The 21,323-nt window shown below is 37.8% G+C and overlaps 1 protein-coding gene across 1 annotated transcript in view; it reads left to right on the top strand.

Annotated features, from left to right (window-relative positions):
• The window catches only part of BBS7 (Bardet-Biedl syndrome 7), a 261,543-nt gene that overhangs the window by 9,187 nt on the left and 231,033 nt on the right, over window positions 1-21,323 (top strand). Inside the window, 4 exon segments of the mRNA XM_053703611.1 lie at window positions 497-681; window positions 3,238-3,303; window positions 9,194-9,256; window positions 15,842-16,017. Of these exon segments, the coding sequence (XP_053559586.1) occupies window positions 646-681; window positions 3,238-3,303; window positions 9,194-9,256; window positions 15,842-16,017 (341 nt within the window). The 5' untranslated portion in view covers window positions 497-645.

Here is a 21,323-nt window from a genome sequence, read left to right as displayed (position 1 = left end):
AAAATGTGATAAAATAGATTTTGTCTTTGATAAATCTATTATCATTTCGAGTTCATCACAATTTTTTTAATCTCTTCTTTTTCTTTGAAAATGTAAACAACTCAATATTGCAATAAAATAAAACGTTTCATTATGTGTCGGTAAATAACAAATCCTACAGAACACTAGGTCACTACATGGCGGCACCAACTTTGAACTTATTTTTTCAGTATTTATGCAAGTACTAATATAATTGATAAAAAATACATCTGCATATTATTCTCAGGCTAATCTTCACCTTGAATTGTTAATTCTATGTAGCATTGTTTTTAGTTTTTAACGCCCCTTTAAGGATTAGGCTGTATATTACCTTTAACATTTTAATACTGTTTTTTGTTTGCATTAGTGCTACATTTGTGTCCTATGTAGTGGTTTTATTTGTATGACTATTGCACTAACCTGCACTAGCAGTTACTTTTTGTTGTAATTCTCATTATATATTTTATTTTCCTTGCAGAGTTTTTTTTTCTCAAGAAATCTATACTACTTAGTTTGGACACAAAGGATGATGAACACAACATTTTGAACTATAAACAGCAGCTTGTGTGATCGTTGTAATAGTGTGATTTCTCTGCTGACAAGGGTAGACAGCAGTTACTCTGCACCATGGAGCTGCAGTTAAATCGAATGGATTATCTGCAGGTATAGCACTAACTAATCCCTGTTATCCTGTAGTAGAAGTGAATGAAGAGAGACAACATTCATCTTTATTGTAATCTATTGAATTAAAATGTCTCTACTGTGCTTAGCAACTGACAGGAGCACAGCAGAAGACGAGGATTAACTCTTTTGTGTCTGACTGCATGATTGGCAATAGCTGGATAAAATATTATTTTGCAATGCCTTTTCTCTTTAGAAGTTTGTGCCATGTACTTATGTTTTGTAGGTGCTTTTATCTTTAATACATTTATTTTAGCTACAGAAAACCGCACAGATTATAAGAGTAATCAACGATAGAAGGGACATGAAAGTTGATAATTTTAGAAATCTATAAATTACTATTAAATTAATATGATAATTGATTAGAAATAGGTGTTGCACTTTTCTTAAAAGTAATTATGTTTTTTAGCTTTTTGTTTTTAAGATTCTATTAATGGAACATACACGAAAGAGCATAAAACACAGTAAAATTAAACTTTCATGATTCAGATAGAGCATGCCATTTTTAACAACTTTCCAATTTACTTATGTTATATGTGCTTAATTATCTTGGTATCCTTTGTTGAAGAGCATATCAGCTGTTGATTGATTATTGAACACCTGATGTGTTCAGCTAGCTCTCAGTAGTGCATTGCTGCTCATTTAACAAAGGATATTAAGCACATTTGATAATATAAATAAATTGGAAAGTTGTTTAAAATCATGAAAGAGAAATGTAGAATTTAATGTCCCTTTTTAAAGCTCTGTTTATTCCAAGGAAATTGCTTTTTATATAGGCTGATCATATTGCCGCTTTAAAAAGGGGCACATATGAAAAATACATATGTCAGGGTTCTTATAACAGAACATTATTCAAAGCATTTCTTTAAACAGCCCTGACGTGTGTATTTTTCATAAGTGTCCCTTTTTAAAGCTGCAATATGGTTAGCCTATTTTTATAAGAGGTGACAATTTAAGGCTGGAGGAAAGGAGATTTAATCTCCAACAACGTAAACGTTTTTTCTCAGTAAAAGCAATTAAATTGTGGAACTCATTGCCTAAGGAGGTAGTAAATGCCAATACCTTAGATACATTTAAATATGGCTTAGATACATTTCTGGCTAGAAACCGAATTCAGGGCTATGATTGTTTGTGTTAAATGGGTCACCTTTTTAATGGGATTAATCTCAATTGCAGCTTTTATTGTAAAGTACAGTAGGTAGAATCTGTATAGTTTGGTTAGTTGGTGACATCAGTTGCCCATGCATGTGCCTGCTATATGGGTGTGCCATTGGCTTCCATCTCTATCTGTATGTGATTTGTTACACACTAGCAGAACAAGGAGAGTGGAAAATAGGTTTATTTATACAGCTAGTAAATTAAAATGAATTAGAATATTTAATGGGAATACATTACAATGAATCCTGTTTGCAAACTATTTTTGTTTACATACACATTTATCTGCCTTTAACAATACATGTCCCAGTATACTGTATGATTATGACTTTTTTGTTGCACTTTATTAGTTTATACCTGTGCAGTATATTTCACATGTATAAGAAGGACTAAAAGGCATTGAAAGCATTTCAGAACACGTTTCTCTCCTAAAGGGACATAAATTGTTGCTCTTTTTTTAAGCTACACCCCCCCACACTTGTGTATAACTCCAGTGATGTCACATAATGTACCACATGACTTAATAGAAGAAGCTGGTGCAAAACATAACACTTCTTACCCCTGTATTTGTATATAACTATGTTTAACCCCTGCAAAGCACATAGTTAAAGTAAACTACAGATCAGTAAAGCGCTACTGGGAGCCAGCTGAATTCATCTGGGGAGCTAATGACAAGAGAGAAATGTGTGTAGTCACCAATTACCAGCTAGCTCCCAGTAGTGTAGCATATGCACATAAGTAAATTGAAAATAGAAGTGAATTTAAAAGTGTCTTAAAATGAAATGGTTTATCTAAATCGTGCAAGTTTAATTTTGACTTCCCGTCCCTTTTAAAAACAAGTATAGTATGGAAATTAAGTCATCTACTAACATCTTATTTTAAACAGCCCTTTTGTCTCTTTAACAACTATAATATATAAACACAAACTAGTGTGCCAATCTGTATTGCAAGTCGTCCATTAAAAAAAAAATCATTGTGGCCTAGATTACAATTGGAGTGTTATTGTTATTGCAAAAATAATGTGAGATAATGAAACATATGTCCTTATTACAAGTTGTGCACAAGCAAAAGGTACATACTGCTACCTATACTGCCAAGTTCCAAGCAGAAATAAGTGCTCAAACAGGACTTGAGAAACCACTGACCTGTTAGATTTTATTTTGGAGATGTTTAGAAAGCAACGTTGCTTTTGTGCATTGGCAAAACACACTGATGCTGATTAGAGTTACAGCTCAGTATATTTCTTGATAGCTTCTGTTAGGAATCAAATGAAAATAATCAGCATATATGTTTCCCATTCTTTGTAAAAATTAACCTGATAGATAACCTAAATATATACTTATAATTTGTATCTAAATTACCCGCTGTATGCTATTTTTTTAGGTAGGTGTCACTGCGCAGAAAACAATGAAATTGCTCCCAGCATCAGGACGGAGAGCAACACAGAAGGTAAAGGATATTATTACTATGTTATCTGCTGGCAGTTTAGGTGCAACTTATTTTAAGATACTTGTATATTTTCAATATGAAATGGTTACAACAGATTAACAAGTTCACATACCAAGTCTGCTGTTAGGTGACAAGAAATCACCAGTTCTCCTTCTTAGTATTCTTCCAAAGACAATAGAATAGACAAATGCATTTTATTTTTAAGTTTTGGTTCTTTATTATACACTATTTATTTTATGTAATTGGCAAGAGTCCATGAGCTAGTGACATATGGGATATACAATCCTACCAGGAGAGGCAAAGTTTCCCAAACCTCAGAATACCTATAAATACACCCTCACCACACCCACAACTCAGTTTTACAAACTTTTCCTCCTATGGAGTTGGTGAGTTTGTGCTTGATTTTTATGATTACTTTTATGATAAGCGCTTTTAAGCATTTTGAAGCCCAATTCCTCTCAGAGTACAGTGTTTGTCAGAGGGATGTGAAGAGAGTATCACCTCTTGATTTTATGGTTTTCCTCGCGGGAAATCTTTTCAAAGGTTCTCTGTTATCGGTTGTAGAGATTCATCTCCTACCTCCCTTTTCAGATCGACAATATACTCTTATATACCATTACCTCTGCTGATACTTTTTCAGTACTGGTTTGGCTATCTGCTATATGTGGATGGGTGTCTTTCGGTAAGTATGTTTTTTCTTATTTAAGACACTCTCAGCTATGGTTTGACGCTTTTATGTAATTAATATAAAGTTTTAAATATATGTATTTTACTTATATTTGCCATGAGTCAGGTCTATGTATATTTCCTTTTGGAGACTGTCAGTTTCAGTTTGGGAAGCATGTTTAGGAAGTTATTTGTCTTACCTGGGGTATAGTCCTTTTTTCAAATTGACTGTTTTTTCTTTTTATTTTGCAGGCAAAATTAGGCTTGCAAGGGCGCACAATGCTGTTATTTATTGCGTCATTCTTGGCGCAATAATTTTTTGGCGCAAAGGTACATCTTTGATGACGCAAGTTTGTCATTTCCGGTGTCTTAGTTGACGCCAAGTTTCACTTGCATGAGGTTGCGGCTGCTATGACGCGAGTTGCGTCATTTCCGGATGTTGTTGGCGGAAAAAAAAAAATTCAACTTCATTTTGCGTTGTGCGTCATACTTGGCGCCAAAAAAATTTAGTTTATTTTTCTCCACACATCCTATATACCTCTTGCCTTCTATGCTCAGAGGGCTATGCTGTTTGCTTTTTTTCCTATTCCTGAAACTGCCATACAAGGAAATTGTAAATTTTGCTTTAATGTTGTTTTTTCTTTTACATTTTGCAAGATGTCTCAGACATTGACACTGACAAATCTACTTATCTTTTCAAGATTGAGTATATTCGTTCCTTTTTAAAAGAAGTGTTGGTTACTTTGGATATTGAGGAGTCTAGTCCTCTTGATATCAAAACTAGTAAACGTTTAAATTCTGTTTATAAACCTCCTGTGGTTACTCCTGAGGTTTTTCCAGTTCCTGATGCTATTTCTGATGTGATTGCTAAGGAATGGATTAAGCCTGGTACTTCTTTCATTCCTTCTTCTAGGTTTAAAAGGTTGTACCCTTTGGCAGCGACTAGATTAGAGTTTTGGGAAAAAGTCCCCAAAGTTGATGGGGCTACTTCTACTCTTGCCAAACATACTACTATTCCTATGGAAGACAGTACTTCTTTTAAAGATCCTTTAAATAGGAAACTTGAATCTTATCTAAGGAAAGCTTATTTATTTTCTGGCTATCTTCTAAGGCCTGCCATTGCTATGGCTGATGTTGTGGCTACATCAACTTTTTGGTTGGATAGCTTAGCGCAACAGGAAACATCCTGATTTGTCTAGCATTGTTCGTTTGCTTCAACATGCTAATCATTTGATCTGTAAAGCTATTTTTTATATCATCAAAATTGATGATAAATCTATGTCTTTAGCTAGAAGAGCTTTATGGCTCAAATCTTGGAATGCTGACGGGGTATCTAAGTCTAGATTACTATCTCTTTCTTTCCAAGGTAACAATTTATTTGGTTCTCAGTTGGATTCAGTTATTACAACTATCACTGGGGGAAGGGAGTTTTTTGCCTCAGGATAAAAGATCTAAGGGTAAATCAAAAGCTTCTAATTGTTTTCCTTATTTTCGACAGAACAAGGAACAGAAAACCAATTCTTCCCCTAAAGACTCTGGTTCCAATTGGAAACCTTCAAGTTGGAATAAATCCAAGCCTTTTAAGAAACCAAAGCCTGCCCCCAAGTCTGCATGAAGGTTTAGCCCTCGATCCAGTTCAGCTGGTGGGGGGCAGATTGAAATTATTCCAAGACATTTGGGCAGATTCTGTTCAAAATCAGTGAATTCAGAGTATTGTCTCTCAAGGGTATCAAATAGGTTTCAGAGTAAGACCTCCTGTGAGAAGATTCTTTCTCTCTCACATTCCAGCAAATCTGGTGAAGTCTCATGCTCTTCTGAAGTATGTTTCAGATCTAAAGCTTTCAGGGGTAATAATAGCAGTTCCGTTTCAGGAACAGGGTCTGGGGGTTTTATTTAAATCTATTCATTGTCCCAAAGAAAGAAAATTAATTCAGGCCAGTTCTGGATCCAAAGTTTTTGAATCATTTTGTAAGAGTCCCAGTTTTCAAGATGGTGACTATGAGGACTAGTTTGTCTTTTGTTCAGCAAGGTCATTATCCACGATAGACTTACATAGACACACTTAGACAGGATGCATATCTTCACATTCCGATTAATCCAGACCACTATCGGTTTCTGAGATTCTTTTCTAGACAAGCATTACCAATTTGTCGCTCTTCCATTTGGCTTAGCAACAGCTCCAAGGATCTTTTTGAAGGTTCTCTGTGCCCTTATATCTGTAATCAGAAAACAGGGTATTGCAGTGTTTCCTTATTTGGACGATATCTTGGTACTAGCTCAGTCTTTACATTTAGACGAATCTCACACAAATCAACTAGTGTTGTTTCTTCAAAGACATGGTTGGAGGATCAGTTTACCAAAGAGTTTCTTGATTCCTCAGACAAGGGTCACCTTTTTAGGTTTCCAGATAGATTCAGTGTCCATGACTCTGTCCTTAACAGACAAGAGGCAAATGAAATTGGTTTCAGCTTGTCGAAACCTTCAGTCTCAATCATTCCCTTCAGTGGCTATGTGCATGGAAGTTTTAGCTCTCATGACTGCAGCATCGGATGCGATCCCCTTTGCTCTTTTTCACATGAGACCTTTACAACTTTGTATGCTGAATCAATTGTGCAGGGATTATACTCGGATATCACAATTGATATACTTAAATCCCAACATTCAACTCTCTGACTTGGTTAGACCATTGTTTAATTCAGGGGGCCTCCTTTGTTCGTCCTACCTGGACTTTGATCACAACAGATGCAAGTCTTTCAGGTTGGGGAGCTGTCTGGGGGTCTCTGACAGCACAAGGAGTTTGGAAACCTCATGAGGCGAGGTTACCAATCAATATTTTAGAACTCTGTGCTATTTTCAGGGCTCTTCAGGTTTGGCCTCTGTTAAAGAGAGAACCATTCATTTGTTTTCAGACGGACAATTTTACAACTGTGGCATATGTCAATCATCAGGTTGGGACTCGCAGTCCCCTAGCTATGAAAGAAGTATCTCGCATACTTTCTTGGGCATAATCCAGCTCTTGTCTAATTTCTGCGGTGCATATCCCAGGTGTAGACGATTGAGAAGCGGATTATCTCAGCCGTCAGACCTTACATCCGGGGGAATGGTCTCTCCATCCAGATGTATTTTGTCAGATTGTACAGATGTGGGGTCTTCCATAAATAGATCTGATGGCTTCTCATCTAAACAAGAAACTTACCAGGTACCTGTCCAGGTCCAGGGATCCTCAGGCGGAGATTGTGGATGCTTTTGCAATTCCTTGGTTTTACCTACCTGCTTAAATCTTTTCGCCTCTAGTTCTTCTTCCAAGAGTGATCTCCAAGATTATGGAACAATCGTATGTGTGTTTCTGATAGCACCAGCGTGGCCTCACAGGTTTTGGTATGCAGATCTTGTTTGGATGTCCAGTTGCCAGCCTTGGCCACTTCCTCTAAGACCAGACCTTCTGTCTCAAGGGCCGTTTTTCCATCAGGATCTCCAATCGTTAAATTTGAAGTTATGGAAATTGAACTCTTAGTGCTTAGTCATAGAGGTTTCTCTGACTCGGTGATTAATACTATGCTACAGGCTCGTAAGTCTGTTTCAAGGAAGATTTATTATCAAGTTTGGAAGTCCTATATTTCATGGTATTCTTCTCATAAATTCTGCTGGCATTCTTTTAGAATTCCTAGAATTTTACAGTTTCTTCAGAATAGTTTGGATAAAGGTTTGTCTGCAAGTACTTTGAAGGGACAATCTCTGCTCTTTCTGTTTTATTTCATAGAAAGATTGCTAAGCTTCTTGATATTCACTGTTATGTTCAGGCTTTGGTTCGTATCAAGCCTGTTATTAAATCAATCTCTCCTCCTTGGAGTCTTAATTTAGTTTCGAAGACTTTGCAGGCTCCTCCTTTTGAGCCTATGCATTCTTTGGATATTAAACTACTTTCTTGGAAAGAGTTGTTTCTTTTGTCTATCTCTTCAGCTAGAAAAGTTTCCGAATTGTCTGCTCTCTCTTGTGAGTCTCCTTTTCTCTGATTTTCCATCAGGATAAGGCTGTTTTGCGGACTTCGTTTAAATTTCTTCCTAAGGTTATGAATTCTAACAACAAAAGTAGGGATATTGTTCCTTCCTTGTGTCTTAATCCCAAGAATGCTCTTGAAAGATCTTTGCATTCTTTGGATGTTGTAAGAGCTTTGAAATATTAAGTCTATTTGTTGTCTTCTCTGGTTCTTGAAAAGGTCAGAATGCTTCTGCCATTTCTTTTGCATCTTGGTTAAAGCTTTTGATTCATAAAGCTTATTTGGAGGCGGGACAGTCCCCACCTCAGAGGATCACAGCTCATTCTACTAGATCAGTCTCCACCTCTTGGGCTTTTATGAATAAAGCTTCAGTTGATCAGATTTGCAAAGCAGCAACTTGGTCTTTTTTGCATACATTTACTAAATTTTACCATTTTGATGTATTCGCTTCTTCTGAAGTAGTCTTTGGTAGAAAGTTTGATTCTTCTGCTAATGTTTTAAGTTTTTTTTCTTTCTATTTATGAGAAATTTAATTTTTTTGTGGATTTAATTTTTTCAGTGGAAAATGTCTGTTTTTAATTTTATCCCTCCCTTTCTAGTGACTCTTCTGTGGACTTCCACATCTTGGATATTTCTATCCCTTAAGCCACTAGCTCATGGACATGAAAGAAAACATAATTCATGTAAGAACTTACCTGATAAATTAATTTCTTTCATATTGGCAAGAGTCCATGAGGCCCACCCTTTTTTATGGTGGTTTTGATTTTTAAAAGCACAATTATATTTCCAGTTCCTCTTTTTGTATGCTTATTTTATCACCCACTACTTGGCTATTTGTGAAACTGAATTGTGGGTGTGGTGAGGGGTGTATTTATAGGCATTTTGAGGTTTGGGAAACTTTGCCCCTCCTGGTAGGATTGTATATCCCATACGTCTCTAGCTCATGGACTCTTGCCAATATGAAAGAAATGAATTTATCAGGTAAGTTACATAAATTATGGGTTTTTTACTAATTTTGTACTAGCAAGTTTTGTACTAGCAAATGTGGGTTATAGTCAAAAACGTATTTTCTTGTACATCTGCCAGATATATATGACTATCCATAACGGTTATAAATTCATATTTAGGTTTTTGTTTGTAACTTTATATGAAATATCCTTAGATTTATTTTTTTTGCATAAAAGTTAATAATGTTCTTTTTTTTTTTTTTCTTTTTTTTACTTGAAGGTGGTTGTTGGTGATCAAGATGGAGTTGTTACATGTTTTGGTATCAAGAAAGGGGAAGCTGTGGTATGTATTTTGGAGACATGGAATTTGTATTAAAAATATATGTGTGCGTGAAACAAACTTTATATATATATATATATATATATATATATATATATATATATATATATATATATATATATATATATATATATATATATACTAAAATGATCCTTCAGCACTGCAAGATCCCTAGTCAAATATATTCAAAAGGCAGATTTTGCTTTGCTTCTCCAAGGAGCGTTGCCTGCATTTCTGTATATGAAGGAGAGACAAGCCCAGTACAATATAGTATTACATGACATGAGAGTTCTCCTGCATTTCCACTTTGTGGATTCTATTTTATATCCATTTACACCTCAGATTAAATTGTATTACATTTAAACTTTGCACTTTCTATTTTGTATTTTTTTTTGTATTTAGGATTGTGATTTTTCAAATTCTGATTATGCCTTCACAGTTTATGTGTAACTTTAACAAATTAGGCTTATATATGTTTATCTTTTATAAATTCGATTATAGTGCTGACTTCACAGTGGCAGACATCACTAAATTTTCTAAGTAAAGGGGAGGAACCTGGAAATCCCAGAGAGATGAGAAATGCCTTCCATAGAAAGCAATGAAGCTCTCTGGGATACAAAATTTCACATGGAGAGAGAAGGTAACTGGAGAACCCCTGGGGCTGATATAAAAGCTTTGTTTGCATCAATTCCAAATTAAACTGTTATGTTTTCACTACAGTTTAACTTGCTTTTGTCTATATTTTAGTATATATTTCTTTTCTGTTAGTTAAAATAAGTGTATTGTGAATTTTGAGCAAACTTCCCTTGCATACAGCTGGCAAGACAAATCACTGAGACCAGCTTGTTTAAAATGCTTAAAAAAATTCAAAAGACTTGTGAGAGAGCTTCAGACATACCCAGGGAACTGCCCTGTCCCTCCTACTTTCTGAAACTATCAGTTTGCAATGGAGAAAATACAAAGTGCAATGTAATTTTGTACAAAGTATGATCCTAAGTTAATAAAGTAACACAGAAACTTTCAAAGCATGATCAGAATGTGTAAAATCACTGCTATATCAAAATTTAAATGTATTAAATTACAAATGAGAGTGCAAAGCTTAAAGGGACAGCCTAGTATAAATTAAACTTTCATTATTCAGATAGGACTTTTAATTTTAATTAACTTTCCAATTTACTTTTATCATCAAATTTGCTTTTTTCTCTTGGCATTCTTAGTTTAAACTAAACATAGGTAGGCTCATATGCTAATGTCTAAGCCTTTGAGGGCTGCCTCTTATCACATGCTTTTTAAATCTCTTTTCAACACAAAGAGACAGAAAGTACACGTGGGCTATATAGTTAACACTGTGTTCAGGCACAGGAGGTTATTTAAGATTTAGCACAAGACAATGCTAAATTTAAGACAATAAAAAATTATCAGTCACAGTCATGTGATCAGGGGGCTGGAAGAAGGTTTCTAGATACAAGGTAATCACAGAGGTAAAAAGTATATTAATATAACTGTGTTGGTTATGCAAAACTTGGGAATGGGTAACAAAGGGATTATCTATCTTTTAAAACAATAACAATTCTAAGGTAGACTGTCCCTTTAAATGCAATAATAAGGACCCAATCTGAAATTTATAGTAATAATAAAAAAATACACAAAAGTGTAAGTGTAACAAAACTCTCATATCATGCAGTGCTATATTACACTGGGATTGTCACTGCTTCATATACATAAATGTGAAAGATCTCACAGTGCTGGAGAGTTCCGCCCTTTTTTCTTTTGAAAATGCAGTGAGTTCAGCCTTTGTGAAGGCTGAATTACAATTTGTCTCTAAGCTGGAGAATCTTTCAATATCAGGGCCTTAATGTACTCCACAGAAAAGATTAGCAGCTGCATTGCATAATAGCCGGGTAGGGCAGTGTAATAGGTAGGGTCACTACAGGCTGAATCAGCTATTTCAGTGGCCAATATAAACGCTAAAGAGCTACTTGTAAACAATGTAACCCTTTAACCCCTTAATGACCACAGCACTTTTCCATTTTCTGTCCGTTTGGGACCAAGGCTATTTTTACATTTTTGCTGTGTTTGTGTTTAGCTGTAATTTTCATCTTACTCATTTACTGTACCCACACATATTATATACTGTTTTTCTCGCCATTAAATGGACTTTCTAAAGATACCATTATTTTCATCATATCTTATAATTTACTATAAAATTTTTTATAAAATATGAGGAAAAAATTGAAAAAAAGACACTTTTTCTAACTTTGACCCCCAAAATCTGTTACACATCTACAACCACCAAAAAACACCCATGCTAAATAGTTTCTAAATTTTGTCCTGAGTTTAGAAATACCCAATGTTTACATCTTCTTTGCTTTTTTTGTAAGTTATAGGGCCATAAATACAAGTAGCACTTTGCTATTTCCAAACCATTATTTTTCAAAATTAGCGCTAGTTACATTAGAACACTAATATCTTTCAGGAATCTCTGAATATCCATTGACATGTATATATTTTTTTTTAGTAGACATCCCAAAGTATTGATCTAGGCCCATTTTGGTATATTTCATGCCACCATTTCACCGCCAAATGCGATTAAATACAAAAAATCGTTCACTTTTTTACAAATTTTTTCACAAACTTTTGGTTTCTCACTGAAATTATTTACAAACAGCTTGTGCAATTATGGCTTAAATGGTTGTAAATTCTTCTCTGGGATCCCCTTTGTTCAGAAATAGCAGACATATATGGCTTTGGCGTTGCTTTTTAGTAATTAGAAGGCTGCTAAATGCCACTGCGCACTACACGTGTATTATGCCCAGCAGTGAAGGGGTTAATTATGGAGCATGTAGGGAGCTTCTAGGGTTAATTTTAGTGTAAGTGTAGTGTAGTAGACAACCCCAAGTATTGATCTAGGCCCATTTTGGTATATTTCATGCCACCATTTCACCGCCAAATGCGATCAAATAAAAAAAAAACGTTAAATTTTTCACAATTTTAGGTTTCTCACTGAAATCATTTACAAACAGCTTGTGCAATTATGGCACAAATGGTTGTAAATGCTTCTCTGGGATCCCCTTTGTTCAGAAATAGCAGACATATATGGCTTTGGCGTTGCTTTTTGGTAATTAGAAGGCCGCCAAATGCCGCTGCATTTCACACGTGTATTATGGCTAGCAGTGAAGGGGTTAATTATGTAGCTTGTAGGGTGCTTGCAGGGTTAATTTTAGCTTTAGTGTAGAGCTCAGCCTCCCACCTGAAACATGAGACCCCCTGATCCCTCCCAAACAGCTCTCTTCCCTCCCCCACCCCCCAATTGTCCCCGCCATCTTAAGTACTGGCAGAAACTCTGCCAGTACTAAAATAAAAGCTATATTTGGGCTTTTTTTGTGTTTTTTTTTAGCATATTTACATATGCTGCTGTGTAGGATCCCCCCTTAGCCCCCAGCCTTACTGATCCCCCACCAAAGAGCTCTCTAACCCTCCCCCTCTGCCTTAATGGGCGCCATCTTGGGTACTGGCAGCTGTCTGCCAGTACCCAGTTTAGTGAAAAAATGTGCCTTTTTTTAAAAAAAAAACCCTTTTCTGCAGTGTAGCTTCCCCCCCCCCAAGATCAACCCCCCACCCCTTCCACATCTCTTAGCTGTTTATTTACAGCTTTCAAAAAGTTATTTTGTTGTACTTTTTAAACTTTATTTTTCTGTAGTGTAGCGGTTCCCTCCCGCTCCCGCCCCGTGCACGCGCGGCCCGCCGCCCCCCGTGCACGCGCGCGCTCCCGTGCGCGCTCCCGCCCCTCCCTCCCCCGATCCCGCCCCCCTCCACTCCACTGGGCACATCGATGGCCGCCCACCCGCCTCCCAGACTTGCTCCCACCCACCAACGATACCGGCCACCGATGTCCGGTGCAGAGAGGGCCACAGAGTGGCTCTCTCTGCATCGTATGGCCAAGGGGGGTTATTGCAGGATGCCTCCATATCGAGGCATCACTGCAATAACCGGAAAGCAGCTGGAAGCGAGCAGGATCGCTTCCAGCTGCTTTCCAGACCAAGGATGTACGCCACACGTCCTCGGTCATTAACTGTATTTTTTTTGAGGACGTGTGGCGTACGTCCTTGGTCCTTAAGGGGTTAAAGGGACAGTCAAGTCCAAAATAAACTTTCATTATTCAGATAGGGCATGTCATTTTAAACTACTTTCCAGTTTACTTTTATCACCATTTTTGCTTTGTTCTTTTGTTATTCTTAGTTGAAAGCTAAACCTAGGTAGGCTCATAGGCTAATTTCTTAGACCTCGAAGGCCACCTCTTATAAGAATTCATTTTGATTTTTTTCACCACTAGAGGGCGTTAGTTCATGTGTGTCATATAGATAACATTGTGCTGATGCACATGGAATCAGGGCCGGTGCTAGGATTTTTGGCTACACAGGCAAAGACACATTTGAACGCCGCCCCTGTGCTAAGCAGCTATAGATTGCTATTTTATCTAAAATTATTGCGAACATTGATATCTGTTATCACATTAAACTGATTTATTATAACTGTAATAGCTATAATGGTTAATTTCGGCATGACAATGTACCAAAGTGGTGGCTCTGCACAACACACACACAAATTTACACACACATTTATACATACACACACATTTATACATACACACACACATTTATACATACATACATACACACACACACACAACCACATATAAATTTATATATACATATTTAGACAGACATTTTTACACATACATACACACACAGACACATACACTTCACATTTAATCCTACTAAAATCAGATTTGTAGTTAAGAAAAAATAACTCTTTACTAAAGGGAAATAAAGTGAAAATAAAATTAAAGGGACATGAAACCCAAACATTTTCTTTCATAACTCAGATAGATAATACTATTTTCCAATTTACTTCTAGTATATAGTTTGCTTCATCATCCATCAAAAGGAATATATGTGCAGCCACCAATCAGCAGCTTCTGAGCCTACCTACAGTAGGTTTAATTTTCAACAAAGGATACAAGGAGAACAAAACAAAATAGATTATACAAATAAAATGGAAAGTTATTTAAAATTGCATGCTCTGTCTAAATTATGAAAGAAAATAAAAATGTGATTCATTACACATTCATTCATACACACACTTGCACACACGCAGACATACACATGCACGCACGCACACACACACACACACACACACATATATATAATGTAGCCAACTGCAGTAATTGGTGGTTCACAGCAGCAGGAAAGATAATATCCAAAGAATACTTGGAGAAGAGGCAGAAGTTAGGGCACAGACATACACTAAAGATCTTGGCATACATAGTGACAAAAGATGGTAAGAGGCAATTACTGGATGGCTAGTGAATAACTAAAGCAGATCAAAGATGACAGACAAAGGCCATTGAGTCTAAATTAGAAGGTAATGGTCAAGACATTAGTGCAATAAGGCAGATAATGGTCAGCAAGTAAGAACATGCAGATAATGTCCACAAGGTCAAACAGTAGAGAAGATGGGTAGCAGGTGCAATATAGCAGGTATATGGCCAGCAGGAACTGCATAACAAACAATGACTAGCTGGTATTGTAAAGCATGTAATGGTCTGCATAGGCTATATATGAGTCGGATAATGACCAGCAGGTATTGCATAACAAACAATGACTAGCTGGTATTGTATAGCAGGTAATACATGCGCCAAAACGCCAACCTACCTCTCTCATTGTCTTTCAGTACTGCGGTCAGGTGCCGGACTGGTCTCTCTGGCCATCTGGGTGGGCGTCCCTTGTATGGCTCAGCCTCAAATTCAATTTCAAAATCAAAGTGTGTGAGTGTGACAACAACAGTCACAAGGCGCACCGCGCCAACATCCTCACACATTTGTTTCCCTCTCACAGCTGTCTGTCTGAGCCACCTCCAGCACGTGACGCACGCACAGACAGTCTCTCAGTCAGATAGACGGCATTACTCTGAGTGCCAATGCGCAGCAGCGCAAGGGAGTGAGTCGACTCAAGCATTCTGAACTGCCCACTCCCAGTGCCTACTACTTTTGGTGACTGGCAAAGTATGCATATATAAAATGCTAATTGGGATATATATATATATATATATATATATATATCTCTTTTTGGTATCATTATTCCCACCTACATTAGTAAATTAGTAAGACACTATTTTGCTTAGTGTATTTTTCTTACTGAATGTGTAATGTTACACTGTCAGTGGTACTTGTATTTATTATCCTTTATTTAGTAAACTTTAATTGAAAATTCAAAGTATTTGTAATTTTACTGTAATCGGTTATAATCTGACCAAAATGATCACAGAATATACCCAAATATATGAATTAATAAAATATTAGTGTATCACCCTATATACAATGTAGGCACTCCCACTATATAATTACTATGTGAGTGATTAGCCAGGTTGTTTACTTGATAACAGAGCACTGATCACAAACTGAAGTGAACAAAGTGAAAATGTTCTAATTGCGGAGTAAACATCACTCGGCATACTTTAACCTTAGACAAAATACATTGTATTACTAATAATGATAATGTGCATTGTTTGCTTTTGTTACCATTTCAGCCAGTTTTTAAGACTCTTCCAGGGCAAAAGATCTCCCGATTAGAGCTAGGAGGAGCGCTCGGCACTGTACAGGAGAAGATTTTTGTGGCTTCAGGTTCCGGAGTTCGAGGATTTACAAAGAGAGGGAAACAGTTTCTCTCATTTGAAACTAACCTGACAGAAAGCATCAAGGCTATGTAAGGAATTCTTGTTAAACTGTTTATATATAGAAAATGTATTCATTACACATGTAAATCATATAAAGAACATATTCATTGCATTATATTTTTTAATCATAAAAACAGTATTTCTTTATACTGCAAAACAACTAATGGACAGAGGTAAAATAAACTATATAAAAATACAGGAACAAGAGTGTGATATGCATATTGTACACATTCATTTTGAGGATTAATACAGTATTTTGCAAGGCTCTCTACATGATATTAAATGAACACTAAAGACAAAATTAACCCCTTAGTGACCAGACCATTTTTCAATTTTCTTACAGTTAGCACCAGGGCTATTTTTACATTTCTGCGGTGTTTGTGTTTAGCTGTAATTTTCCTCTTACTCATTTACTGTACCCACATATATCATATACAATTTTTTTCGCCATTAAATGGACTTTCTAAAGATACCATTATTTTCATCATATCTTATGATTTACTATAAAAAAAAAATATATAAAATATGATGAAGAAATTGAAAAAAAAACCACACTTTTTCTAACTTTGACCCCCAAAATCTGTTGCACATCTACAACCACCAAAAAATACCCATGCTAAATAGTTTCTAAATTTTGTCCTGAGTTTAGAAATACTCAATGTTTACATGTTCTTTGCTTTTTTTTGCAAGTTATAGGGCAATAAGTACAAGTAGCACTATTGCTATTTCCAAACCATTTTTTTTTCTCAAAATTTAGCGATAGTTACATTGGAACACTATTTGTCAGGAATCAATCACTAAATAGCCTTTTACACGTGTGTGTGTGTGTATATATATATATATATATAGATATATAGATATAGATATATAGATATATATAGATATATATATATATATATATAGATATATATTATTTATATATATATATATATATACTTTTTTTTTTTTTTTTTTTTTTTTAGTAGACAACCCCAAGTATTGATCTAGGCCCATTTTGGTATATTTCATGACACCATTTCACCGCTAAATGCGATCAAATAAAAAAAATAATTAACTTTTTCACAAACTTTAGGTTTCTCACTGAAATTATTTACAAACAGCTTGTGCAATTATGGCACAAATTGTTGTAAATGCTTCTCTGGGATCCCCCTTTGTTCAAAAATAGCAGACATATATGGCTTTTGCATTGCCTTTTGGTATGTAGAAGGCTTCTAAATGCCGCTGCGCACCACACTTTTATTATGTATTATGCCCTGCAGTTAATGGGTTAATTAGGTAGCTTGTAGGGTTAATTATAGCTTTAGTGTAGAGATCAGCCTCTTACCTGACACATCCCAACCCCTGATCCCTCCCTGACCTCCCTCAAACAGCTCTCTTCCTTTCCCACCTCACATTTGTCACCACCATCTTAAGTACTGGCAGAAAGTCTGCCAGTACTAAAACAAAAGGCTTTTATATATTTATATATATATATATATATATATATATATATATATATATTTTTTTTTTTTTTTAAATGTTTATATATATATTTATATATATATATTCTGCATTGTTGGATTCCCCCCCCCCCCCCCAACAACTCTCTAACCCTCCCCCCTCTACCTATTTGCCGCCATTTTGGCTGTCTGCCAGTACCCAGTTTGCTAAAAAAAAAACAGTAAATTGCCCCCCCGGTCAGATCCCTTTCCCCACATTTATTTCCCCCTCTCCCTCCTTCCCTTACACTTTGCCCGTCCGATATCCCCCCCCCATGCGCGCTCCCGGCCCCATCATCCGTCCTAACCGGAACTCCCTCCAGCGATGGGCCGCCCACCCGCCTCCCTGCTATGGCTCCCACCCACCAACGATCGGCACCATCGCTGGCCGATGCAGAGAGGGCCACAGAGTGGCTCTCTGCATCGGTGGCTTAAAAAAGGGTATTGTAGGATGCTTCCAGCGTTTGAAACCCTGCCACGGTCGTTAAAGGGTTAAAGGGATACTAAACCAAATTTTTTTTCTTTCATGATTCGGATAGAGTATGCAATTTTAAGCAACTTTATAAATTTACTCCTATTATACATTTTTCTTTGTTCTTTTGCTATCTTTATTTGAAAAAGCAGGAATCTAAGCTAAGGAGCCGGGCCGTTTTTGGTTCAGCACTCTGTATATATATACACACACACACACGCATTATAGAGGTTTGTACCTTTTTAAAAAAAATCATGTTAGTGGTCCACGGGATTCAAAATTGTGAGTTTAGTGGTCCCTGATATCCGAAAATGTTGGTGACCCCTGCACTATATGACAGCGGTTTTTCAAGAATGTTATAAATTTACAAAAGCACTAGATGGCAGCAGTGTTTCCAGAAATGTGCACACTACCTATCTAGGTATCTCTGAATCACAATGAAAAATTGTGTTTTCATATCCCTTAAATTTCACTGTACTAGGAAAAAAACAGCTTCAGGACACTGGGAGTACTTGGGCATATTTAGTACCTGATAGAAAATATAGTGGGCCATATTCATGTGTTTAAATGTACATGAAACCCAATTTTTTTTTTTCATGATTCAGAGAGATCACATCATTTTAAACAACTTCCAAAATAACTTATTGGATCAGATTTGCTTCATCCTTTTTGAGCTTGATTTATCAAGCTACGACGGGCAGGGGCGTACATTTGTGCCCCTTTCCACCACAGCTCGCTTTTGGCGGACAGAATTCCACTGGCAGATTTTAACATTGCATGCGGGGGCTATTTTGCGCTTGCTTGCAATGACACCCCCTGCCGTGCACAGCCAATCACGCGCCGACAGGAGCTGTCAATCTCCCTGGTCGGACGAGACTAAGAGGTGGAGAAGAGGTTAGGGAAGCAGTGGTCTGTTGACCGCTGCTTCATAAATACAATATGCAGGTTCTTTTGTGAGAACCTGCAGTTAATGAACAGGAGAAGGCATGATAAATCGAGCCCTTTGTAATTCTTTGTTGAAGGAGCAGCAATGCACCAATGGGAGCTTACTGAACGCATCAGGTGAGCCAAAAATAAGGGGCATATATCTGCAGCTTCCAATCAGCACGTAGCTCCCAGTAATGCATTGCTTCTCCCAATCCTACCTAGGTATTCTTTCTGCAAAAAAGAGACAAAAAAACAATTGGATAATAGAAGTAAATTGGAAAGTTTCTTAAAATTGTATGTTTTGTCTGAATCGTGAAAGAAAAACGTGGGGTTTTAAGTTATGGAAAGAACATGAAACCCAGTTTTTTTTTCTTTCGTAATTCAGATACAGCATACAATTTTAAAAGTTTCTAATTTACTTCTATTATCAAATATACTTTGTTGCTTGGTATCCTTTTGTTAGAAAATGGGTAGGTAGGCTGAGGAGTGTGCTTGTGTGTGGAGCACTATATGCAGATTTTACCAATCTTATACATTGTGGAAACACTGCTGCCATCTAGTGCTCAAAAGCATTCTTAGAAAACTGATGCCCTATAGCTCTCCATACATGTGCAGTTACCTACCTAGTTGTTCTCTTACACATTACATTTCATAATAGAAGTAAAAAGGAAGCTTTCATAAAAGTGAATGCTTTGTACAAAGATAGAAAAAAATTTTGTTTTCATGTCCATTTAAAGGGACACGAAAGTCAAAATTAAACTTTTATTTGTCAGACCCTGCAAAGTGACTTTTTTTTTTTTTCTTCATACTTTCTTATCTTGATATCCGTTGATGAAAAGCATACCTAAGCAAGCTCAAGAGCAGCAGTGCACTACTGGGTGGTGCCTGTCGATTGGTTACTACAAACACATGCCTCTTGTCATAGGCTCACTATCTCCCAGTAGTGTATTGCTGCTCTAAAGCTCACTAACATTGGGCCGGATTACAATTGGAGCACTAGTTAATGCTCCCACTTATGCGTTAATTGCACTACAAGAAAGCGTTTGTGCACGTCGGGTTGTGCTCATATAATTATGAGTTAAAGTAAACTGTTTTTGCTTGCACGCTAACCTGACATGCACAAAAAGACGAACTTACAATATTGTGTGCGCATTCACGTATACCCCTGAAGATGGTAATGGAGAAAAAAAAAGTGGAAACTAAACATAACATCCCACTCTTGCGCTAACCTGACATGAAAATATGATGTTCTTCACATAGCAGAATATGTTCTGTTTATTCATAAATACATATTTCTACATATATCTGATTGCATTTTTGTGCAATATATATATATACTAGTACTAAAGCCCGTGTACACGGGCCATTTTTTGCAGTACAGCGGTCCCACCCTTTGCTCTCTCCCCCCTCTCTTTTTCTCTCTCTTCCCCCCTCTCTTTTGCTCTCTCTTCCCCCCTCTCTTTTGCTTTCTCTCCCCCCTATCTTTTGCTTTCTCTCCCCCCTCTCCTTTGCTCTCTCTCTCCCCTCTTTTGCTTTCTCTCCCCCCTCTCCTTTGCTCTCTCTCTCCCCTCTTTTGCTCTCTCTCTCCCCTCTTTTGCTCTCTCTCTCCCCTCTTTTGCTCTCCCCCCACCCTCTTTGGCTCTCTCCCCTCTTTTGCTCTCTCCCCCCTCTTTGGCTCCCCCTCCCTTTGTCTCCCCCCCCGTTTGTCTCTCTCCCCCCCCTTTGTCTCTCCCCCCCCTTTGTCTCTCTCCCCCCCTTTGTCTTTCTCCCCCCCCCTTTGTCTCTCTCCCCCCCCTTTGTCTCTCCCCCCCTTGTCTCTCTCCCCCCCCTTGTCTCTCTCCCCCCCCTTGTCTCTCTCCCCCCCCTTTGTCTCTCCCCCCCCCCCTTTGTCTCTCCCCCCCCCTTTGTCTTTCTCCCCCCCCCTTTGTCTCTCTCCCCCCCCCTTTGTCTCTCTCCCCCCCTTGTCTTTCTCCCCCCCCTTGTCTTTCTCCCCCCCCCTTTGTCTCTCCCCCCCTTTGTCTCTCCCCCCCTTTGTCTCTCTCCCCCCCTTTGTCTCTCTCCCCCCCCCTTTGTCTCTCTTCCCCCCCCCCTTTGTCTCTCTTCCCCCCCCCTTTGTCTCTCTTCCCCCCCCCCTTTGTCTCTCTCCCCCCCCCCCTTTGTCTCTCTTCCCCCCCCCCCTTTGTCTCTCTTCCCCCCCCTTTGTCTCTCTTCCCCCCCATTTGTCTCTCCCCCCCCCCTTTGTCTCTCCCCCCCCCCCTTTGTCTCTCCCCCCCCCCTTTGTCTCTCCCCCCCCATTTGTCTCTCCCCCCCCCTTTGTCTTTCTCCCCCCCCTTTGTCTCTCTCCCCCCCCTTTGTCTCTCTCCCCCCCTTGTCTTTCTCCCCCCCCCTTTGTCTCTCTCCCCCCCCCTTGTCTTTCTCCCCCCCCCCTTTGTCTCTCCCCCCCTTTGTCTCTCTCCCC

Source organism: Bombina bombina, chromosome 2, assembly GCF_027579735.1.
Source record: "Bombina bombina isolate aBomBom1 chromosome 2, aBomBom1.pri, whole genome shotgun sequence".
Lineage (NCBI taxonomy): Eukaryota > Metazoa > Chordata > Amphibia > Anura > Bombinatoridae > Bombina > Bombina bombina.
The sequence above is the reverse complement of the archived record's forward strand: the minus strand, read 5'-3'. Positions and strand labels throughout refer to the sequence as shown.